We start from the raw sequence: 25872 nt of genomic DNA, 5'->3' as shown, positions 1-25872 counted from the left end.
AAAAATGTGTACTTCGAAATTAAAATTTTCGACTTTGGCACCGGATAAAGTGTTAGCTATATTTATATATAATAGTTCATAATAGTTCATCTAAATTTACTGCAATTCTCTAAGCTTCCAGTTGATATTCCACATCTATATTTATTCTCAATTTCCATTAGCATTATCTTCATGTTGTAGAGTAACTCCTAGTCGCCTCTACTAGTTACTAGTTTCAGCTTCCTTCTTTTCTTTGCTTTAAGGTCAAGCCAGAATAAAAATAAAATGAAAGTTTCCTCTTCTTATTCTTTTGCTGCTGCTACTGCCTCTTGCTTGTGCTTCTTCTACTCGATTTTTCTTTTTTTTTTGTTTTGATGAAAATTACAATTTTTCTCTTATTTTTCTCTCAACTTTCATATGGAATGCGCTGCCATCTTGTTGCTTGCTTCCTGCCTGCTGCCTGCTGCCTGCTGCCTCCTCCTGCTTCTTCTTCTTCTACTTCTTTGTGTGCTGCCTCGCCTCCTCCTGCCACTTGCTAGCTACTACCTCTGCGTAACCATACATGTAGATAGGTTGTTGTGTGTCCGTCTGTGTGGTTCTGAGTGCGTATAGCTTGAGGCAGTTTTGTGCCTGGCTTTGGCCTACACACATCAACGCCCCACCTCCCATAAATGTATGTGTGTGTGTATTCGATTGAAGGGCCAAAGAAAAATCTGAAAACGCAACAAACTGAGCTAAATCCCAGTTTAGTTTGATGGCTTCGGTTCGGTTTGGTTTTGGCTGCCCAGCAGATTGCAAAGTGAAAGTTCCATTTGGACCTACTTAATAAAATGCTGACGCCTCCGCTTCCGCTGCCAACCTGTAATAATTTGCCAAATGCAAGACTAAAATAGTAGTAGATCTATATATATATTTAGGCATGACAGAGATTGAAAGTCTTATAAGAAATGTATATGAGAGTGTGCTGTGAAGGGATTTAGTAGATGGAAGCAGGTGGGCTTAGAAAGTGAGCAAAGTGAAGAGAAAGCAAGAATATCTGCTTGATAGATGCACAATTCCTGGCCAGACTCATAAAACATTCGCTTGCTACTCTGATAGCTTCTTTTTACACTTTGTATACTTACTTAGATTATAGAATATATTCATATTAGATTGATATACAAATTAAGTGAGCTTTTTCTAAATTAAGACTAACGTTTTCTATGTAAACTATATGATATGATCTGATACAGAAATTCTGACATATATAGGGCCTAGGCATTGATAGGATAGGAAACAGTTCTAAATATTATATTTCTAGTTCTAAATATTATGTCAAACTTGTTTTCCAGTTTGGCAGCTGAGACAAGCAGCCCAAAAGTGGCCAAAACTCCATTTATAACTGGCTTAAATGAATTCCTCGAGTCACTTTCATCAAATCCAGTTGACAAATATTTGTATATTTAATTGAAATTCCTTTCGTTTTCTGTCATTTGCACTCGTGCACTCATTTTGTCGTCTCTAGTTAAAAAATCTCTGTTAACACAATTCAGTCTCCAGTCAAATGGCTTTTTAAAATTATTCAAAAGGAACGCCGTTTTAAAAAATTGTATTGCCGCTTCGTTTTAGGAAATTTTAACGTAATTTAAATCACTGGCGAATAGCTTTGCAGGATGAGCTGCCTTCGCAGCCTGAAGCAGTGTCTGCAGCGCCGCTATGGAACTGTCGCAACTGGCATTGTCCTTATCGCGCTGCTCACGTTCTTCCTGGAGCACAACTATGTGGGCCAGAAGCGAGATTTGCTGTACTGGCGGGAAATGATGCTGCGCTCCACGCATCAGCCATGTCTGCTGATCGCTCTGATCGCCACGGTGGTCTGTCCGCTGCTGACAGTGAGTCTGATCCAGCAGCATCTAATCCGAACTGTGGAGGGCACGTTGACCAGAGTGAGGCGTAGATACCATCGGCGGCGATTCGCAAACTTCATTGTGCGTCGTCTGCTGCTGCAGCTCGAGCTGGCCATGCTGCGCATGCCCCGGAAGCGGCGGGTAGATCAGCATCTAAATGATCCCAAAGCGAGGATGCGCTATGAGATGGCCAAGGAGGCAGCCTATCGGGCAGTGGACGTCTTTCGACGGGATGCTGCCGCGCTGCTCTTTAAGCGCTATCTCTTCTCCGCCGAGGAGCAAACATTTGTGCTGCACGAGGAGGAGCTGATGTTGATGCACGGCGGCTATGGTCAAATCGCCTTGCGCGTCGACTGTCAGCTGCTGCGGCATCTGCTATATCCGCAAGCATCGGACAAGGACAAGACCCACATCGACGACCAGGCCCAAAGCCAAATCCAGAACCAGTCCTAAGTCTAAGATTTGTATCATTAACTAAATTTGTCGTTTGATTATTTTGTTGGTACTTGCCACATTTCTCTTTGTTATAGTAGAGTAAACAAATTGTTTAAAACTTGCGTTCTCTAGACTCATTAGTCCAGAGCTCTGGCTCTGAGTCCTCCCTTCTGATTGGCTGCCTGCTTCGGCTCCGACTTCGACTCTTTTTACTTCTCCTGTTTCTGCTGCTCCTCGCTTAGTGCGTGTCATTCGCGTCGTTTATTTAAATTGCCCCGTTTCGGGCCTAATGTGCATATGCCGCCGAAATAAAAACCTAAAATTTCCACCCTCTGTTGAAAAATGGATAAAAAAAATAACAAACGCAGCTAAAATATTTTCTCCAACAAAAATCCATAATAAGTTAAATTATTAAAGTTTTGTTGTTCTTATTATTGTTGCTGCTGCTGACTGCCTGGCGTGCTCTGCGGGTTTTTGACACGACCAGGCAAAGACTGTCGTTCATTAATAGAGCGACGAGCAGCTTGGGAAACTAGTTTTGACCAACAAATACCCTGTAGTAGTAGATGTTACTATTCTCTTGGCTGCAAGTTGAGACACCTTTGCTAACAGAGTCCCACACGCCGGCCAGAGGTACGATCATTACCATTGTCATTATTATATTCATTGTCAATCGTTTTATCAGTTATATTATTAGGAATATCAATATCAATGTTATTAACACTCTCATTAGCATCATTATCAGCAGTTACATGTCATTGTCATTGTCATTGTCATTGTCATTGTCATTGTCATTGTCATTGTCATTGTCATTGTCATTGTCATTGTCATTGTCATTGTCATTGTCATTGTCATTGTCATTGTCATTGTCATTGTCATTGTCATTGTCATTGTCATTGTCATTGTCATTGTCATTGTCATTGTCATTGTCATTGTCATTGTCATTATCATTGTCATTGTCATTGTCATTGTCATTGTCATTGTCATTGTCATTGTCATTGTCATTGTCATTGTCATTGTCATTGTCATTGTCATTGTCATTGTCATTGTCATTGTCATTGTCATTGTCATTGTCATTGTCATTGTCATTGTCATTGTCATTGTCATTGTCATTGTCATTGTCATTGTCATTGTCATTGTCATTGTCATTGTCATTGTCATTGTCATTGTCATTGTCATTGTCATTGTCATTGTCATTGTCATTGTCATTGTCATTGTCATTGTCATTGTCATTGTCATTGTCATTGTCATTGTCATTGTCATTGTCATTGTCATTGTCATTGTCATTGTCATTGTCATTGTCATTGTCATTGTCATTGTCATTGTCATTGTCATTGTCATTGTCATTGTCATTGTCATTGTCATTGTCATTGTCATTGTCATTGTCATTGTCATTGTCATTGTCATTGTCATTGTCATTGTCATTGTCATTGTCATTGTCATTGTCATTGTCATTGTCATTGTCATTGTCATTGTCATTGTCATTGTCATTGTCATTGTCATTGTCATTGTCATTGTCATTGTCATTGTCATTGTCATTTGTAACGACGATGCTCATAATTTAGCACTGCAGCACATTACAACTGCCAAGTCGTATATACCCTTTACATATCCTTCTCTTGCTACAGCGCACCACAGCGGCGACATTCGAAAATGGTGCCAAAGCATATGGTGACAAAATAGTTGTCGTTGCTTGTGTTTGGCGCCGCTTGTCGCTCGCCTCCGCCTGCTCAATTTAATTGAGAGTCCAAATTATATACACAAAGCTCACAAATAATATATATATACGTATATACAAGGTCTACAGAGTCCAGAGTAGTACATAGAGTATATTTGATTGGTTGCATGCCTGTGTATTTTGGGCTGTACAGTTCGCAGTGTGATTGCTGCGTGTGTGATTGTAAAATCGATTAAAAACTAATTTTCAACTTGTATTATGTTTTTTTTCAGTTAATGACCAGCCCTGTCACAACAGCTTTCTCTATCAGAAATTGACGGCATTGGGCGGCTCATTATGTGTAGGCCAAGAAGGACCAAGTGTTGAATGGTTTGTGACTGGGGGTGGGTGGCTAAGCAAGTGAGTGACGCCCCTCGCATGTTGGTGTTTCCACAAAATACACATTACATTATACACACACACAAAGAGAGAGAAATATATATATTTCGACTAAGTATTTGGGCAAAAATTATGAACAGGAAAAGTTCTTCCATTGAACTGTCTGTCACACACACGCGCCACACCCTCTAATTCCTTTTCGTTTTGCAGCCTCCGGGACATCTCCGGAGCATCTATTCTTTAGAGCAAAAATTATTGATAAGACATTCTCGCATGTAATACAAATATTGACAGACTCTGATTTGTGTTTTTTGTTCGGGGGTAGTTGCCAGCGGGTGGTGGGAATTTGTGACTGTTCCGATATAGTATATATATATATATATATATATATATATATATATACATAGCTGCAAGTAAATGTCAAAAGTCTTGACAATCGCCTTAGCAGTTTTCACGGCAGTAAAGCAAAATCCCAGCATTTCCTGTAATAGAAAAAGATAATGACACAGAGATTTTCTTTTTTCTTTTTTTTGTTGTTATATTTAATGGTTTAAATTCATACAATATATATATGTATATGGTTGTGTGTATATATATTTAATATAATCATTAAAACACATACAATTTCTTTAATAAATGCTCGCTTACAAGGGAAGGGTGGGCGAGGGTGGTTGGGGAGTGGGAGGGGTTAATGGGCTTCAGGTTTTACAGGGTATTTGCTGCAGTTGCTTTTGATTCTGGCTCAATAAATTGTTGTTACACATTACATATAATATATATATAAATATAAATAATTACTTTTAAGTTTTTTTTTTTGATTTTTGATTTCGGAATTTTCACACATAGTTTTACATAATAACAAAGTTTGTTGTTTTTTTTTTGGTTTTCGAAGAGTAAAATGTTAAATATAATATATATTTATATATATGTATATTTGCCAATTGCAAAATAAATTTTTGTTTGTTTTTTGATTTCACATATTTAATATAATTTTTGATTTTCGCTCGTGTCTTTTTGACTTTTGCTTTTCGCTTTCGCTTTGTTTTGATTTCATGCTCCTAACTTAACTCAACATCATTTTAATAATAATTTTTTTCAATGCAAATTTTTGAATTTTGCTTACAACTAAATTGTTTGTTTTTTCTTTTAATATTATTTTAAATTTTGATTTTGATCTCATTTGAGTGGAGTTTTCTTAATTCTAATAAAAATGTTGTTTTCTTTTTTGATTTTGCTTCGGCTGGCGGCCAAAAATTTTGATTTATGCTCATCTTTAAAGGTACGTTGCAAGTTCTTTGTAAAATTGTTTACTTAGCCAACATAGCATGTCTACTATATACTATATATATATAATATTTTTAATATATATTTCTGTTTTGCTTTTGATTTGTGCGCTCTTTGTATTAATTTTTTGCTGAATATTAAACTGAAATTGTTCAAAATAAAATAAAGAAAATATGTCGAAGCCAAGTTCTGTCTGCGAAAATTGTAATAATGTCATTTCATTTAATGGCAGCAACGCTTCGATTTGCATAGAAAATTTGGCAAATGGCTTGGAATATATTTTGCATTTGCAGTGAAAGAAAGGGAGAGAGCTAAGAGTGGCGAGTGCGAGGGCAGTTGGCTGAAGGGAAATTGTGGAGGAAAACGTCGCGTTGTCAAGTAAATTGCATTTTTCATTTTTCACATCAACTCATACTTGCATTTATATTGCATTTCCTGCACACACACACACACACCCATATTTTTAAACATGCAAATTGTGGCAGCGACCCGGGGGACGGACAACTTTTTGGGCCGTAAAAATTGTTGGGCGAGGATTATGCCGAACAATGCCAAATGCCAGTCCATTATAAATAGCCATAAAAATTCAATAGAAAATCGAGAAAAACATTTGCATGGCCACAGGAACTGAAAGGAGGGTGCCCACCCGAGGGTTGCTACCAGAAACATGTACACATATATATATATATATATATATATAAATATGTTATATATCTATAGAAAATTGTAGCTTTAATTGCATCGAGAGTATCGAATGTCCTCTGTGCGTAATCAATGAGATGAAATTTGCATGGACACGTGACAAATAATTAACGAAAAAGGCCGCGAGCCAGTGGAGGGTTGCCGGACAGCGAGCAGTGTAAGCAGCATACACTCAGAGAAATTAGTTAGCTGGGACAACCAAGAAAGAAGAAAGAAAATATGGGGACTGTTGAAGGGAATTTGATTCGCAGCTTGTGTATTTGAGAGAGGGATTCAGGTTTGAATTGAGGTCGAGTGTAGGCAGTGCACTCAGAGAAATTAGTTGGAAAGTGAGATAATTGTAATATAAGAATTTATAATTTAAGGAAGAATTAGCTTAAGCTGCTGTAAGATATACACTTAAGATTTTATCATTTTCTATCAAATATAAGTAATATGAGAGTTACTCGGCTATATTTTAGTTAAATTTATATAACTATGCAATGCTTGGAATGCAAAATGGAAAAACACTCTGCAACTGGAAAATTAGTGTACTAACAACAAACTAATTTTAAATAATTTTTAATAATTTTAAACACAATTTATGTTTTCAATACTGATTTTCTCTGAGTGTATGCATATTCTTAATCAATTGCATCGCCGCATGTAGCCCATATTGATTTTTTGTGTGTATGCAGTTTCTTTTTTACAACCAGCAGCTGCACAATTTGAATTTTCCATGGAGAGCGGAAAATGCGCCGCTTGACCCACACACAACGGCTGCAGTTGACCGTGCGCTGAGTTTCCCATTTTCCTTACACACACTTCCCATTATAATACTTATCGCATTTTTTCCGTTTTTTTTTTTTTGGTTTTTTTTTTCACTAATCATTTGGAGGGTATGCATAAAGCATATATATATATATGTATTTTTTTTTAAGCAAATAGCCTAATCAGCCTTTGCGTGGGGGTTGAGCCGGAAGCGCTGCATACACACAAATTTTTATTATATTTTTTTTTATGAGGGTGCCTCCGTTTGGCGGCAGCTGCTGCTGCAGGCGAATTGAGAGTGGCATAAATTTAAAAAAGAAATAAAAAATAAAAACTGGTACAAATATGTTTCTTCGACTCGCTTTGTTGACAAATTGCATTTGCTTGAAAATTCAATCAAATATCAATTCAATAATTTTCCTTCAAAGGCGTTCAGCCGGCATAAACAACAAGAAGTTCTGCCAGACCCCTATACCCAAACAAAAACCACTCTCAGCTCTTTAAAAAAGGTTCACAAATGGGTGTGAACTCTAATTGGACACAATCAATGACAATTTTTTTAAGTGTGCTTCGATAAGATTTTGTGGTAAATTAAAAGCCGCAGAGCTTGGCCAGAGAATAGTAAAGTGAAATCAATAAAAAATATAGAAATAAAATTTTTAAAAAATATTTTAATTAATTTTTGTAACAAATACACGTGTTTATTCATATATATTTATATATATATATACATTATAAAATAATTGGAATAAAAATTAGGAAAATAATTATGTTTAATTGTAAATGAAAATTATGTACTATGTATTCAAATACTGTTAAGTATTTTTTGTATATTTATTTTTGTTGTTTTTGTTAGCTATTTTAGTTTGTTTGTTTGTTTGTTAATTTTAGTGTTGTACAGCGACGCATTTGTTTTTTTGCTAAAAGGCACGCAGCATTTTAAAAAACACACGTTTTTAAAAAATAAAATTAAAAATAGCAAAAATTTAACGTCGCTGCAATTTATTGTTTATTGTTTATTTTTATGTTATTTTTCATTAATTTTTTGCATTGACTTTTCAGCTGCGCAGATTTCTGTAAAGAACAAACGCCTTAAATACTACAAAAATAATATACAAAAAAGTGCGCAAAAATACTGAAAAATCAATGCAATTGCCTTGATCTTGCTTGTGCTTTGTATGTGTGTGTGTGTGTGTATGTGTATATCATCTATAAGCCGGTGCAGACCTATACCTAAATGGCCAGGCCATTTGGCTGGCTGCTGCCAAGCTTTGACTAGATTTGAATTTTTGTCTTTTTTTGCTTTAGTTTTTAGTATTTTGCGACTAGCTTCGTAATTTGGTCAGTTTTCGTTTTGGGGGAATGCATTAGTATGTTTTTTCGTGTTTGTTTTTGGTATGTTCCACTTACAATTAAAACTAAATAATAAAAAATACTTTTTAACTAAATGCTAAATATAAGTTTTTGTGCTTTTTGTTGTTATTGTTGTGTCTTTTGTTTTTGAGGTAAATTCACTAAAAATTTCATTTACTTTGCTGCTCTATAAGTTGCAGTATTTTAGTATTTTTATAAGCATAAATGTTTATATATTCTGTTATATAAATTCATTTATTTAAATTATTGTTTTCAAGTCCGTCTGAGGTAGCAATTTTTAATATTCAACTTTGGAATCGTTTATATATTTATTTTCGCATTTATCATTTATATATATTTTATTTAGTATTTTCTTTAGTATATTTAAAGTACTAATGGTCATTGTACTTTTGCCCTGAGTTGTTCGTGTTGTTGTTGTTTTGTTTTGTTTTTGCCTGCTGCTTACAAAAATTTAAAAAAATTCTTTACTGGCGCCATTTATGTGTTTTATCTTCTCAAATCTGAATCGGTTCTACATATAGCCTGCTCTATAGATGTTGCTCATTCTATAAACGTATATGTACAGTTAGTTTTTGGCCTAGGGTGTACTATATATAAGATAAATGTGAAGAGAGCTTTTTGTAGAAGTTTCTATAGAGTTGAAGGAGCAGTGTTGTAAAACGTTAATAGTGTTAGTTAAGTTTGTGTTACTATGGAACTGTCTTGTATAGATAAGCACACCATCTCTAAATCCCATTTACTTAGCTCTCCTAATTTTGATTTCGACTACTTTTTTGATTTTTGAGCAAATTTGTGCATAAAATGTTTTTTTCTCTTATATGCTGAAGCTTGAATGTGTTTACCTCTATTTTTTTGTAGGTATTACTAGCTCTACTATATATATATTATACCAAATCCCTTAAGCTAAGCGCACCGAACCCAGCCATAGACATACCTATGTCCAACTATCCAAGTTAAGCTGGCTACTACGATATATGTTTCGGTTATATGTGTATGTATATATATCGCCTCTCTCCTCTATCTCGCTCTCCTCTGTCTCTTTCTCTATTCCATGCTTTGCGACTTATGTATTATGTACGTATTTAATTTTCCATTTTTTTTTTTGGTTTCTTGACTAAGTTAGCTCGCTTTCTCTTCCCTTTCCTTTTCCGTTAATGGCTTTTAAAAATTACTATTACGCATAGGAACTTTGATATTAATCACTAGAGATATAGATATATGTATTGTTTTGGTATGTTATGCAATGTTTTATGTTTATCATTTATGGATTTATATAGAAAAATATGTTTTTAGCACACAGTGTTGCCAGCTGAAACGGACTTGTTATTGTTATTTCGATTATAGTTTGATTTTCATTAAGTTTTAGATCGTTTTTAGTGTCGGGTTCCATGTTATACACAAAACGCATTCATTTATGCTACAGATCTCTGCAGTTGCTGTAGCCATAGCTATTGTATATAAACTTTACTTTAATGAGCTCAACTAATATGCGCACTCAGTCTTTTGTAGTTCCACTATTTTGTCTTGTCTTCTTGTCGGCTTAACTGGGCTGGGGCGACTACTGCTAGCCAGCGCTGTAGCCTGGCTATAGTAATCGTAATGGTGCAATGACACGAGCCAAATCTGCTGCTTAAGCTGTGGAAATTGGCTTAAAAGTTCTTATGAAATTCTTTCATTGAAATACATTGTCTCTGAAGCTCATTAAAGCTTTAAGCTGTTTTAAAAGTGCTCAGCTAGAGCTCTAAGTTGATGTATCTCATACTCTCATAGATATTGAACCAGTTTGTATATTGTTTTGATTAGATATTCTAGACCTTAAAGCGGCAGAAGCTCATGAAAGCTTAAAGCTGCATTAAATGTGCTTTGACAAACTACACTTAATGCCGCTTAGAGCTTTTAGAACTTGAATGCTTCATGCTCTTCTGTCTGCCTTTGACATTATTGTTGTTTATCAACGCTTCTCGTACGACTCTCTTTCAGCTTAGTCCCAGTTTAAGCTCGTGTCATTGTGCCAAGTTTGTGTGGTATATGCTTTTTGAACAAAACGGTTTTTGGGGTTCTTTTTAACTTACATACGCTGGCAACACTTAAGTGTTGTGTTTGTGATTTGTGGTTCGGTACCTGTTGACCTCTGAGCTGTGTCGCGGCTTAGGCTGGTGTCAGCCTGAAGCTCAGCGTGGTCGACTCCGAGGCTCGCACGCGCACCGGCAGATAAACGAGCGCCGGTGCAAAGAGACCCTCGGCATCGGCGTCAGCGGGTGTTAGATGGAAGGCTTGCATCTGATATGCCTCTTCCGACTTGTCCGGCTGTGCATAGCTGGCCGGCTTGCCGCTGCCATTGGCCAGATCCGCGCACAACTCAAAAGGCGAGGTGGCCGCCGAACGTTGAGCTTGCAGGCCGTTGGGTGTGCCCGGCTTGGAGTTGTGGGCGCTGCGTCGTCCGAGCGTGGGTGTCACACTAGCTGAACGGGCTTTGGGCGAGGCGGCAGGGGCGCCTGGCGAGGGTATCATAGAGGGCGTGGGCGTGGCTGTCTTGCTATGGCTGTGGTTGCTGTTGCTGTTGTTGTTGGTGGTCAGGTTTGTGGGCTCGACATCCGAGCGCTCAGCTTTCAGGGCGCGCTCTCTGTTTGTCTTGCTTCTGGCTTTGCCCTGAGCGGAGCTGAAGGCTCTGTCCCGATCCGCCTCCAGTTGAGCGTCGTTGCCATCGTTGCCTCCATTGTTGAGCAGCGCATGGGAGCGTTCGTGTATGAAGAGGAATGCATAGTAGGGCGTGGTGAAGGGGCACAGTGAGCATTGGTATTCTTTGAAGCGCGGCGTCTGCTCGAACATGCCCGGCAAGGGCAGCGGCAGTGGCATGCCCTTGGGCAGCTGCATCTGGCCAAACAGCTGCTGCTGAGCATTCTGCAGCGCCTGGGCAAGATTGTTGGCAGCACCTGTGGCATTCCCATTGGGTATCTTGAGCGTGGGACTGTTTGGCTTGCTGCTGCCGCCACTGGTGCTGATGGCCGACTGCTCCAGCTCGCGCAGCTTCTCAATGCCAGCGGCGCCATGTTCGTTCATCAGATGCGTGCGCAGCCACTTGGAGCTGCGGAACTGGCGAGCGCAGAGCGGGCAAAGCTCATTCGATTCGCCACGCAGCGGCGTTAAGTTAATCTCCGGCTCCAGCAACTGTTGCTGCTGCTGTTGCTGTTGTTGCTGCTGCTGTTGCTGCTGTTGCTGCTGCTGCTGTTGCTGCTGCTGCTGCTGTGCCTCGACTTTCAGACCATTCTGCGCGCTGCCACGCGGCTGGGGCAGTGGAGCGCCATCCTCAATGATGCCGTGCGTGTTGTGCTTGTGCACGCGCAGAAAGTATTTGCTGCACAGCTCCTTGTTGCAGATGTTGCACACGACGCCCCCGATCTGTGCCCCATTCTCGATTTCAATGCCATGCATGCGCTGCATGTGCGTCTTCATGAAGTACTTGTTGCACAGCTCCTTGTTGCATATCTCGCAGTAGCTGGAAGTGGGCGTTATGGTGTAGGCGGCACGTGGTGTGCCAGGCGCCACGCCTCCAGCTGCACCGCCAGCGGCGACTGTGGCGCGTTCCGGCGTGTAGAAGCCCTCGCGCAGCGGACTGCTGCCCGGCAGGCGACCCAGATGCACCTCGGCGATATGTTGCTTGAATTCCTGTGTGTTGCCAAAGTCACGCTCGCACGTCTGGCAGCGCAGCTCGTTGGGCGTGGGCGTGGCAGCATTGGGCGAGCCCCCACCAGCAGCCACTGGCGACAATTTCAATGGCAACTGTTGCTGCTGTTGCTGCTGCTGCTGCTGCTGCTGCTGCTGCTGGTAGAGCATGGGATGTCCCTCGGGCATAAGCTGGCCCGCGTGCTCCGTCATGAGATGGGCTCGCAACGCGTATTGATGCTCCAGTTCCCGGCCGCACAGGTGACAGGGCAGCGGGCGTTTGCCATTGAAGTCGTTGAGCTGCTGCAGCATCGATTGCAGCTTCTGCAGATTCTGCAGACCCATCACCGAGTTGTCCAGTTTGTCTTGCGGCGGCGTCGTCTCGTCGTAGGGCTCGAGCTTGATACGTTTGCTGGGCTGCTCCTCCAGTTGCTGCTGTGGCGCCTGCTGTTCATCGTCCTGATCTGGCTGCTGCTCCTGCTCGGCTGCTGCCTTGGCCAACATCAGATTCAGCGGCATGAATGGCCAGCCGGCGGGCATCATTGGCTGCTCCTCTTTGCCCAGCTCCTCGGGCGGCACAAAGACCCCGTGACGCTTCCACTTGTGCGTGCGCAAGAAGTAGCGATTGGCATACTCCTTGCCGCAGAGCTCACAGAATGCCTCCGGCAGCTGAACTCCGAGACGTCGCAACTTCTCTGGCGCCCAGTTGGAGTCGCGTGCCTGCTGCTGCAGCTGACTGGGCAGCTTGCGAGGCGGCGGCGCAAAGGCCACCTCCTCCTGCTCCAGCGTGAAGTCCTCGCGAAAACCTTCGGGCAGTTGATACGGCTTCTGTTCCGCCACGGCCAACACTTCCGGCGTGGGCTCCTGCTTAACGGCTGGCTGCAGAGTCGATGGCGTCTGCTCGTTGGGCGTTGGTGAGGCAGTGGGCGTGGCCTGTTCGTGCTGCTTGGCGCGATGGCGACGCATGGCAAAGACATTGGTAAAGCGCTTTGAGCAGATGTCGCAGTGCACCGCCGGCGGTGCGGGTGGTGTCAATTGTGGTTCCGGTTTCTGTGGCGGCGGCTCACGTGGCATTTGCAGCGTTGGGAAGATGGAAGTTGAGCTGCTGCTGCTGCTGCTGTTGTTGTTGTTGTTGTTGCTGCTGTTGCTGCTGTGGTTGTTGTTGCTGCTGCTGCTGTTGTTGTTGTTGTTGCTGATGCTGCTGATATTGTTGTTGGGCGTTGTCAAGTCGCCGGCGGGATCGAAGATGCCATGCTTGTTGGCCTTGTGCGTCTTCAAGAAGTATTTGTTGCAGAACTCCTTGTTGCAGAGCTCGCAGTAAGCCTCCGGATTGAAGATGCGCAAGGGCGGCCGATTGAGCCCGTCGACGCCCGCAAAGCCCGGCATGCCAAGAAGTGGCCAGCCAAGTGCCGCCTCTGGCGGAAATGCAAAAGCGGGCGGCATGCCAGGCAGTTGCTGATGCTGCTGCTGCTGCTGTTGTTGCTGCTGCTGCTGCTGTTGCTGCTGCTGTGCCATGGCCTGTAGCCAAAGTTCGTGTTCCTTGTTGTTGCTGGCGTGTCCATTGGCCAGCTCCAGCTGCTGCTGTTGCTGCTGTAGCTCCAGCTGCGAGGGACTGTCAGCACGCTCAAGCTTCACTTTAATGGAGGCCAGCAAGTCCATGGGCTCGTCGGACGACAACTGTTGCTGCTGCTGTTGCTGCTGCTGCTGGTGCTGCTGATGGTCCTGCAACATGTGCAGACTGAGCTTGAACTCTGTCTCAAAGTTCTCACCGCACTGCTTGCAGTAGGTCTGATAGGGATTAATTAGCTGTTGCTGCTGCTCTTCCTCTTGCTGCTGCTGCTGCTGCTGCTGTTGCTGCTTCTCTTCCGCGTCTGATATGTCTTCGGGCTGCAGCTTTTGCTGCTGCAGCAGCTCGAATGTTTCCTTTAGCTTCTCTATGGACTTGGGCAGCAACATCTTCGACAGCTTCTCCTCGTAGTCGATTGTCGCTGGGTCCACCTGGCCCGCTGTGGTTGTGCCTGTGGCAGCTCCCTCCTCCGTCTCGCCACCACTCAGATTGAGCGCCTCCAGACGACTGGGATTGTGTTGCTTGCGCCGCTTCTTGGCCGCATCGTTGAGCGCTTCGAGCAGCTGCAGCTGCATGGCTGCTGCATTAGCTGCTGCAGCAGCCATTGCAGCCATCGCTGTCTGATCCAGGCCGCCTGCTGCCTCGCCCTCGCCGTCGGCCTCGCCCTCGGCCTCATCCTCGACTGCTGCCATGTCTGTCTCATTTGTGTTGCTTCCAAGTGGCTTCGACTCCGTTTCCAGAGTGGGTGACATTGCTGTGTTTGCTGCAGTGGTTGCTGCTGCTGCTGCTGTTGCTGTTGCTGCTGTGGCTTCATGTGTGTGACTGTTGTTGTTGTTGGTGTTGCTGCTGCTGTTATTGCTGCTGCCGCCGCCGCGATTTGTGTTGAGTGTGGATGAGTTGGAGACATCGGAGAGCGCTGTATCCTCGCTGCTCAGATCCGGCGGTGGGGTGGCATATATGGATGCGGCCATTTTGGATGATATTACTGTGAATAGAACAGCAAGAGGAAGAACAACAAAGCATCAGGCCAATGTACTTTAATTAAAGAAGCCCCAAAAAACTAATTGGGTGTCTAAAGTTGCGAGAAAGCTTAAGCATGCCAGCTGAATATACGTGGACTACGAGGGGTTTTATTGGGGTTTAACTATAACTGGTTAGTGTGTGTGGAAAAGGGAAGGCGGAGGCTTGGGGCGCGGCCAACGGAGCCTACGGCATGAATAGCTAGAGGCTTAAATCGCGTTAAGCTCCACCCGCTGCCCTGCCCCCTCTATATGCTGAAACTTCCATTCAATTTTATTTCTATTTGCCGCAAAAGTATGTTGCCAAAAATGTTCTACCTACACACAATCACACACAATCACACACACACACACGCACAGCTGGCATACAACATTTTGTGTCTCATTTCCTTATGCGCTTAATTTCATTTTTCTTCTGCTTTTCCTTTGCGCTCTGTAATTTTTTTCTTCCTTCCAGCACTTTTTCATTTTTGTGCAAATTCTATGAAAAATTTTTCCATTATGTACACAAATACATGCGCACACAACACACACATACGTCTGTATATATGTGTTATATATATAAAGAAAAGTTTTTGTGCGCCCAGCTGCCACCCACCCACACACACACACACACACACACACACCCACACTTGCAACCCCATTGCCGCACACGAAAATTTATACAAAGTCATCCGATTTAAGGAATACAAATTTTGCTTATTTTGTGTGGCCAACACACACACACACAAACTTTTTCTCCACCCACACATATACATATATATACACACTCATGCATGCCCTGTGTAATATTTGCCAAGCAGTCTCTGCCCCCCTGGACAGCCCCAACTTGAACTGCGCATAAAACTTATAAAAATTTTCTTCAACATGACTTGGTAAAATAAATTTGATTCTCAAGAAAGCAAAAGGAAGCCGACAACGACACGAAGAAGGCCCAAAAACTGGGCGGTGGCAGGGGGCGGGGAGTGGCAGACGAACAGCCAACACAAGCTGCCATGCAACCGTGTTGGTGTGTGTGTGTGTCTGTGGCAAGGGGCCAAGGCAAAGGCAAAAATGTCGAAATGAACCCAAAAAGAAAAGTAGAAGAAAAATAATTTTTTTCCCTATTTTCTCGACGTGAAGGCAGAAGAAAAATATTCTCAACTATGCTGCAGACATAAATTAAGTTTCCATGGTTGGAAATTGGTTCTCTCGTAGATTTTGTTGCTGTTGTTGACTTTGCTTTTATACAATTTCAGCATTGAAGGCACAAGCCCCTGCCCACCCAATCTACGCCCACTTTTGGTACTTTGCAGGAGTTAAGCAAAAATGCCTCCCTATATACATAAGTGTGTGTGTGTGTGTGTGTGGGCGGCCGACTGTGTTTGGGATTTTTATAAAGCCTAAGGTAGTTTGATGTTATTTTATTTGATTTTTTTTGCGTCTACTTAAATAAAATTGGCTAGGAACAGAGTGTAAACAGTTCAGTATAACAAACTGAGAGGCAGGAAAACGCGTCTAATTGGCAAACATAACAAAGTGTTATACATAAATAGAACATCATATATAAAATATATATACTTGTATCTTTTTATATATGTGCTTTTGGCTGGGCTTCAAACATAGTTCGTTGGGGCATGCAAGGAAATGCAGGTGATTACCCAATATAACAATGTGTTATACATAAGTTTAAATATGTATAACAGCTTAAGTTCAAATTGGAAAATTTAAAAATCTGTTATACATATATTTATATATTTATCACTTCATTAAACCGTTTTTGCTCAATTTAGAACACATACTTAATAAGACACTCTAGAAATTGCAAGTAACTGGCTATAAGTTCGTAGATATAACAGTTAAGGCTGACGTTAAGTCAAATTGGTAAACATGTATAACAATTTGTTATACATAAATAAATTTTTATAACAACTAAAGCTCACTTTAAAACACACTCATAAACACCTAGAAAAAAAATATATTTTATATACATTTTCCCATTAGGTATAACAGTTTAGTTTCACTTTAAAACACATACTCATTAAATTGTTATATTGATTCGCCAAAAGCTCACTTTGCTTGCATTAAGCGAAAGCTTATCAGTTTATTGCTAAGTCAAATTCGTCAAGTTTCAGATTTCGTTCACTTTGGTATTGCACTTTCGTTAGGTTCGCGCTGTTTGTCGAGTCGCTGGCGCATGCGCACTTCGCTGCTGCTGCTCGTGTCCTGCCAAGTGGCTCGCTCAATTTCAACTGCCGCATGACGCAGCAGAAACACCAAAACACAACAAAATTGATGAAAAAACCCAAAAAAAACTGTCAAATCGCAGTTACAAGCGCAAAATCAAAACAGCAATAACATTGATACTAAAATCAGACACACACACACGTATATGCACACACATGCATCACACAAATGTATCAATGCACACCCCGCCGCACATTTAATAGTTTTCCCAACACACACACACACATAGATAGCTGCCCACAGCATTTTTACCCAAAAAAAACCTCAATAAAACACCCCAAAATATCAAAAATCAAATAATTTCCCTTAAAAAAAATACACACACACACACACACACACATGCAGATACGCGCAAGCGACAACTGAGCGACGCGTCGCTGCTCGGAAAACCATTATAGCTCCGCCCCTTTTTACAACTTTTCACTAACCACCACACACACACACTTATGCACTCACACACACACACACACTCCGGCATTTATAGTTGACTTTTTTTTCCTCGTGCTCGTGCCAATTTATCATTGTTCGATAGTTTTTCAATTTGTTTTCTTTCGTCTCTCCAGCTACTGTGTTGTTGTTGCCATCGAGTCGCCGTTGCTGTTATTTTAATGTATTCAACATTTTGTGACTTTGTCACGACTTTTCTGTCGGTCGCGCCCCAAAAAGTTGCTGCGCGATTTCCGATATGCTTCAGTCGCACACTCAAATAACTTCCATTGTATTCATATCTTTCAGAGCGAGTGCAGTTGACAAGTCTCCGAGTCTTATGAATGGGCATGTGTGTGCGTACCGCATTTGATTGCAGCAATTGCTGCCTAAGACCCTTCCTCCCTCCCCCTTCCTCTTCTATTGCACTTTAATCTTGACACAACTCAATCTTCAATATGAGCCAATGTAATTGCCGTCTTCTTTGAAGCAGGGTGGCTAGCTCTGTTTATCAAATATCTGTTGCAGCAGATAATTGACAAGCAGTTATATATTTTTTTATTCTTTTGGTGGTTGCTAAGAACATTTTTTTATATACCTGATGCGCAGTGAAGTCTAAGGGCTTACACGGCTGTCAAAGAAGTCAATTAGGCTTAATTAGAGGTTATCTAAATATTTGTTTGAGGTCAATAGTGCTGGCATCTTGAGAATTTAGAAGCGAACAATAGGTAGATATATGAAATGCTGTAATATTTTATAATATGTGAGTGTAGCCTACCTGAGACCGAGTTCTAAATATAGAAATAAAATTCTTTTATAATATAAATGTTCTATTTAGCAATTATATAGCTCTAAGGTCTTAATCTGTTCTTGATTTAGGAAAGCTAAAATTCAGCTTAGAATTAGTAGCATAAGCTCCGCTGTGTATAACAGTTTCTGATGTAAGCTTCACAGCTGTTATACTATAATAAATTATTATGTGTATGATATAACTTGAAATAAGCGAACGCAATCTTAAAGCAATACTTAAAAGTATTTAAAATATTTGGAAAATTTCTAAGCACTTGCTTCAAGTATCTCCTTTAATCTTAACTACCAAGGAAGTTAATAAAAACACAGTTTAATAAGCCTGCTTAACTTAGCCCTCAGACAGCTTCACCTCCTAAATCAGATCATACACCCACATCATACATAACTCCCCTGACATATATTTATTTATATTTATATTTATATCAGGCAATGTTTGTGTTCTAATTTCTCTGCCTACGCATTGATAGATTGATTTTGACTTTACAAGATGCTCGCATGTGGGTAAAAGCGTGTCTCGTTGATGTATGTGCTTGCCACCCCTTTGCCACAGACCCCACTCCCACTCATGTCAGGCTAACTAGACAAGTGAAAGTGAAAGTGACTTCTCTGCTTGCTAGGTTCATCTCTCTGTCTGTATGTCTGTATGTCTGTGCTGGCTGTCGCGCTGTTTGTCTCTCTATCTGTTGTCCTGCCATGTCCAATGCTCGCATTGCTTTCTGATGGCTGGACATGCGCAGCAGCGCACGACTCCGCTGCTCCTCCCCATACCAATGCCGAACACTTAGCTCTCTCGCACGCGCTCTCAGCACCGGCTACGGCGCCCTCTCTATAACATATGTGTGCATGTGTGTGTGCGTGTGCGAGAAAAGTCGAAATCCGCCGGTTGAACGAACCAGGCGAACAAAATAGCCCAACAGCAGTAGCGGCAGCAACAGCAACAGCATTGAAAACCCATTGGTCAGAGCGTATGGAGCATGGAGCATGGAGCCTTCAGCCTGCGTCCCAGTTGTCTGTCCACGTCTCGTGGTCAAGGTTTGCTATTGACTTTCACTTTTCACATGTCGGCACACGTCCGTGTGTGTGTGTTCGGCCCTCCGTCCCGTTTTGCGGTTGCCATCGTATTCGTTATAGCCGATGCCGGCACTTTCGCTTTCTACTCAGACACACACACGCACCCACAGTAGGCATTTGAGAGGGGTTCATGTGGCTAGTGGGTCAAGCGCTGGTAGGCGCATGTCTGTTGCTGTTGCTGTTGCTGTTGCTGGACCCAACACGTGTGTGCACTCGAAACGTAAACAAAAGGCTATACTACAATTCGAAAGCTCGTAATTATAGTTTTCCTTTTGAGCGGGTGTCAACTGTCGCCCGCCCTGACAGTTCGTCAGCTAAACAATCATTAAGAGAATTTAAAACAGTGCCTGCTGCCTCTCTCTTTCTGCCTGAGTCGCACATGCAAATGCATGTGTAATTACAACAATTGAAATTATTCGAATTGGTCCTGTGTGTGCGTGCGTGCAGTTCCTGACAGACCATATGATTGATATATGAGCATGACCAGCCTTTTGGATCCGGACGCGCATATGCCACACTTTATGTGACACCCCCGCCTACAGCTGCATATGCAATTAATATTTTGTTCAAAATCAAATTGAAATTATGGTTCTGCGGCTCAAAAACCAACCACCAAATGGGTTCACTCTAATGTGCCTCGCTGAACGAGGTGCAGGAGGTGGGCTGATGGTTTTCGGTTGTGCGACAAATTGATTTTAGAACTCAGCGCACAGTTGCTGTTGTTATTACGATTATTGATGTTGTTTTAGTGCTTGTTGAGTGGCCTGCTGCCTGAGGCTAGGGAATTGGGAGTATAGAGTGCCAAAGGCTTCAGTTGCTAATAGCAGTTTAAATGAAACTCAATTTGATAGTAGATTTTTCAGCAAACGAATTTTTAAATATATAATTTGAAGATGCAAAATTTCAAAATTTTCAAAAATTTAAAAATTTTCAAAATTTTCAAAATTTATTTATATTTAATTTTATTTATTTATAAATATATGTATACAATTTTTATGAAGCTATCATGTGGAATGTTAGCAAAAGAAAAGCGCTAAAGATTCGAATGCCTTTGACAAAAATCGAGTCGGTTTAAGCATAGTTAGACACATTTGAAGTGAACTAATAGACTTGAGTCTTCTCTTAACTAATACAAAGATGAAAATTGATATCAATCTAAACTTAAGTCACTTCAAATTAGTTTTCATACTAATTGCGATAAATACTATTGAGATTCAATACTTTTCGAACTTGAGCCAGTGCCATGTTTCTTCAAAGACCATTTCAAAGAGCCCAAGCCCAGAAACATATGCTTTCCTAGGACTAAAGTCCCATGAATTTTGGTAAAGTTAATTAAGCTTAAAGTTAAAAACGAATTCAAAAGGTATTCCTGCTCTATTTCACCTACTGCAGCTCTCCATTAACTAAGAATTTTGTTTAATTTTAGATTTTTAATACAAAAATCTCTAATCAAATTAATATGATGCAATGCGTGTTTCGCTTAAATGCTAACAATTATTTTTAGCTTAAGCGCGTAGCATGGGACACTGCACACACACACACAGAATACAGAACCCTAACAAATAAATGTACAATATTTCTTAACAGTTGACTTGGCAGCTAAATTTCCAACAATTTCTGCTTAGCGTGCTCATTAGTCGAGAAATCTCATTAGAAACTAATGAAGGTGCGTTGGCAATAACAACACACACACTCACACACACACAGCTGGTTAAATTGGACATTATTTAGTATTGGACTTTGACTCATTATGTTAAATTTTTATACATATTTTGTACCCATTTTTGCTAAGTTCGCATGTCGCTGTTGATTGGAGAAACGGCGAACCAGAGTCAAAAATTAATTTGGCCAGCGAGAAAGGGCGAGCGAATGCGAACAACTATTTCCATCCCGTTTCGACACTAAATTTTTTCTATCAAATATTATTTGTACAATAAACTAAAATGAGTGACTGTATGTGTGTGTGTGAGTCAGTGTGAGTGTGTGTGTGGGTTCCATCCCCCAAGCGTATGTCCGTATGTGTGGCTGTGTGGCATGATAAAATAAAAATACGAAAAATGTGGAAAAAATACAAGAAAAATTAATAATGAAACACACACACACACACGCTTAGAGACAAGGACAAGCATGTGAGTATATAAATATGTATGTGTTCTGCCCATATATACACAAGCAGCCCATTTGCGTGCGTGTGTGTGTGTGTGTCGGTGTGTGCTGGTTATTTTGGGCAAGGGCGGCGCAAATAATAATCATTTTTATAATAATGCAAGTGTATCTCAGCCAAGTTTCTGTCTTCTGTGTGTGGGCGGGTTGGTGGGGGTGATGGTGAGAAGGAGAAGGTGATGGGGTTGGGCGAGCAGCGATCGTCAGCGGCATCGTTATCTGCCACACAAACAGCCAACCCCTAAAAGTATGCAGCAAATACTTTCGAGCGCACAAGTGAAATCTATCGCACAAATTTTCACAAACTATACGAAAAAGTAAGCGGCAGCAGCAGCAACAACAAAAATTCCATAAATTTTTGCTGCTACGCTTTCCCACTCATTTTCACACACACACTTACAAGCACATGCAGAGGGGAAGTTTGCAATTTTATCACACACTCACTCATACACATAGAGACACATTCCCCCGCTCCACACTTCCCATTGCAGCGACTTTATGAAACCATCAAATTATTTTCTTTTCCATTTCTGACACTCAAAAGAAACGCAAAGAAAGCAGCAGCAGCAGCAGCAGCAGCCGCCGCAGCTGAAGCAGCAGTAGGTGAACAAAAAGGGAATTACATGCTACGGCGCAAAAGTAGTTGGGCCAAAGGAGGCAAAAATATTATTTTCCAGTTACGCTCGTCTCCGTCTACGTCGCCATGGCACATCCTTTACATTACTTATTTTTTTTGCTTTTCTGCTGCTGGCTCAAAGTTTGTGGCCCCCACACTCGCTCTTTCTTTCTCTCTCTCTCTGCTTTGCCCACATGCCTTGCGGGTTACTTTTTCCATCTCTGTTCGCTTGTAAGTGTGTGCGTGTGTGTGAGTATGTTTGTGTGTATGTGCAGCTACTTCGTCTTATTCGAGTACGAAATTTTTATGAGAAAATGCCTGCCAGCTCAACTGCTGCTGGTTGAAGTATCTGTATGTGTGTGTGTGTTTACTTGAATACCCAGTCGGAAACAGATGCATGAAAAAGGTAGTACTTCATAGCATGCTTCAGTTGAACTCATAGAAGTTTACAGAGTAAGCTAGTTGTTATTTTTGCGCTGTTTTATGCAATGTAAAATCTGTATAAAAAGGTTAAAGCCACTAGGTCAGACAGCAAGGAAGCAGCTAAAAGGCTTTAATTTTTCTGTGTCTCCATAGCTTACGCACATATATGCCCCACATATCTTAAGTTCATATCCTTTCACAACAGCAAGTAAACACTATTCCTTCGGTCCCACTGGGCAACTGATAATCGTCTGTGTGTGAGCGTGGGCCGAGTTATAAGCCTCAACTGTGCTGTATATCAAAATATTTAAAAGCAAATATAATATTGGTGGGCTAAAAGGCACTGGGGAAATGGAGAAAAATGGGCAAGCCATAATAGAAAAACACTTAAGCAGCCCGCCCAGTGGTCGAAACTGAGTGGGGCGGGGGCCCGACTGGCGCCTTGCGCTATGCTCTATATATACGGGAAAAAAATATCAAAAGGCATACAAAATGTAAAAATATTAATAATGAGCCAAGCGACGGCGCAGAGCAGTTGCCCAAAGGCAACAACAACACAGCCAAATGAGAATGTGGCGGAAAAATTGTGGAAAATTTATTGATTTTGACTTTGAGAGGAGAGCGCAACAAAAACCCAAAAACAAAAAAAAAAATAAATAAAATAAAGTAAAATGAATGGCAGAACAGCGCAGGCTATAAATGATTGGCTGAATGTTTATCAGGCTCACACATATATATATATATATATATATATACATGTATATACGTGTGTATGCATTATAACGAAATTGATTTCGATCTTATCTTGCTTATCGTTGAAATTTTTATATTTTTATTGGCATTCGCATTAAAAATACTTAATCTCACAGCGAAGTTATTATGGCAACCACCCTCTGTGGCTCCAATTGGGGTGTTGCGCTGGGGAGGGCAGCTCTTTAATAATGTCCATATCGAAATTTTACTTTATCGCGATTTTCGCTTGCTGCCTCTTTTTTTTTGTTTTTAGTGTGCGTCGTTCGTAATATTATTATTATTTCTATGTTATTAGCACCCGTAGGGCTCTCATGGCGTATGCGTAATGCGCGATAAAACGCGCGCGCGTCTGTCTGTGTGTGTGACTGTCAACTAATGAGACTTTTTAATAAATTGCCCCACCATTTTTAGTACAATTTTCATTATTAATAAAACTTTATGACATATATATCAGACGTATGCGTTGTGTAAATGTGCGTTTGTTTAATAAAACAGAATCAGTTGATAAGCGTGACAGACTAGGCTATACCCTGTAGCCAACATAAGTGTATCTGTCTTGACTAAATAATTATCTGCTTAATGTCTTTGGCTTTAGAATATTTAGTTTTAATATTATAAAAGTTAGATTAAAATGAAAATAAAAAATTATAGCCTATTGTTTAGATAGCAGAGCTACCTCAAGCCTTTACATAATATTTGGACAGCCTTTTAACTGTTTCTTATGTTTACAGGGTATTAAAAAGCACAAGCACACAAAATTTATGAGTCCAATTAAATTTCATAAGTTCCCCAACTGTGTGTGTGTGTGTGTATTTGTGTTTGTGTGCGTCATGTCCATGTCAAAGCGCGATGTGCATTAGAGCGCCTAAAAGCTGATTGCTACAAAAAAGGGAAATAATTACCATTGAAGAATTTATGGTCAAAAAACCTTTTAAATTTACTGTCTATACTAAAGGATGAGAATGTTATTAAATGGGCATATGTTTATATAACAAAGGAGAAGGCGCTAAAAAGTGAAGTATACAAAAGAATTGATAGCTAAGCTATACGCTATGGGCGACAAGTAAACCTTCTGAGGTAGATATATGCATATAAAAGCATATCTTTTATATATATTCTAGAAAGAAACTTCATTCTCACAATTATATTATTTAGTGTTTGTTAAAATTCCTAAAAATATTATCAGTTTTAACTGCCCCAAATACAGAATAATTCAATTACTTTTACTTTAAAAGTTGTAATTGAGTTTTCAGCTGTCAGCCTAAAAGCATGCAATATTTTTTAATTTATATGGGACTATGGGGTATATTGGTATATTGTTATATATGTATATAGGTATATATGTATATCTATTTAACATAGATATTTATTGTGCGTTAACTTCCTGCAAGTGCTTAAAACCAATTTGAAACTTTTAGATTGTTTATATTTCAGCTAGAAATTAACGTCACTTATGATTTACTAGGGGATCGTAGCATATATAAGCATTAAGCAATACAGTTCATATATTTTTGCCAATTCGTAAAGCCAATTGAAATTTAGTTTTTTATTTTTTTTGCCAATTTAAATTTAGATTCTTTTTTGAGTTTTTTTTTTTTTTTTTGAAGCAAGCAAATTTGTTTATAGCGCATAATTTGACTAGGGCTTAACTGCGGTTCTTCGGATTATAATATTATATAGGTTTTTTATTGTATTGTTGTTGTTATTGTTGTTGTTGTAGGCTTTAGCTGTGGAACTCACAATGTCTCTAGTCAGAGAGCGCACCTTAATCCTACGTGTAAACTTATATGAAAACAAACGCGCAACGTTACGAGTTTTGCGATTCTGATCGGAATCAGTTTGTTAAGCTTCATTATGTTAAACAAAAGGACGATAGCTAATACAATTTGCAACATTTGTTTTCTTTTTAAATTTTGGTTATGATTTTTTTATTTATTTTGTTTACACTTTAGATTTGATATATATATTGAAACACTTGCTTGGCCCAGCACTTGATCAGTGTTATTTGGCTTATAGAAATCCTGCGACACGTTTTTGTTTTCTTTTTGGTATTTAAAAAACACTTTACGTTCACTGAGATTGGCTTTAAATTTTAAATATTTCATTTAGCTGTTGCTGCTGCTGCTTGTTTGTTGTTGTTGTTGTTGTTGAAACTTACAGAACTTGTACAGGGCGTTTCACTTATTTATCATACCGACAAGTCTAGCACGCCGTTGTGGTGGCCACGCGCGGCTACTTCTGCACCACGTACGCGTTTTCTGTAGACTGAATTTCGATTTGGACACAGCCTGTCGCCGCGTTTGCCCTAAAGGATGCACACTACTCCCACACACAGAAAGACGCGAGAGAGAGAACCGAGCCAGTGCACGAGAGAGTCGAACGAAAACCCACCACCAGCGGCAGCAGCAGCAGCACCATCATTACCGCCACCACCACCACCTACAGCTCCCCCAACGGATATTCGAACATTTGGCGGCGCTCTGTTGCTATTTTGTTTACCTTCGTTGTGGGGGCGATCGACTGCAGTAGGCGTGCCGCTGTACTAAAAACATATAATCGTGAGGTAAAGTCTCAAATTTAAAGAATATTGTAGCATACTTTTAGGCAGATTCATAAATTGAAATGATTTTCAAGTATTATATATATATGGCTTATTAACTACTCATAAG

At 40.6% G+C, this 25872-nt stretch overlaps 1 protein-coding gene across 1 annotated transcript; it reads right to left on the bottom strand.

The window, feature by feature from the left end:
- Positions 1 to 10493: 10493 nt before the first annotated feature.
- On the bottom strand, positions 10494 to 25074 carry LOC111594886 (AF4/FMR2 family member 4). Its single transcript, XM_030225621.1, has 3 exons — positions 24944 to 25074; positions 13642 to 14681; positions 10494 to 13602 (listed from the first exon to the last, which is right to left on the bottom strand). Exons 2-3 carry the CDS (start codon positions 14665 to 14667, stop codon positions 10615 to 10617), a joined length of 4014 nt encoding a protein of 1337 aa, XP_030081481.1. The 5' UTR covers positions 14668 to 14681; positions 24944 to 25074; the 3' UTR covers positions 10494 to 10614.
- Positions 25075 to 25872: the final 798 nt, after the last annotated feature.

Source organism: Drosophila hydei, unplaced genomic scaffold (assembly GCF_003285905.1).
Source record: "Drosophila hydei strain 15085-1641.00,03,60 unplaced genomic scaffold, DhydRS2 tig00008135-arrow-pilon, whole genome shotgun sequence".
Classification (NCBI taxonomy): Eukaryota; Metazoa; Arthropoda; class Insecta; order Diptera; family Drosophilidae; genus Drosophila; species Drosophila hydei.
The sequence above is the reverse complement of the archived record's forward strand: the minus strand, read 5'-3'. Positions and strand labels throughout refer to the sequence as shown.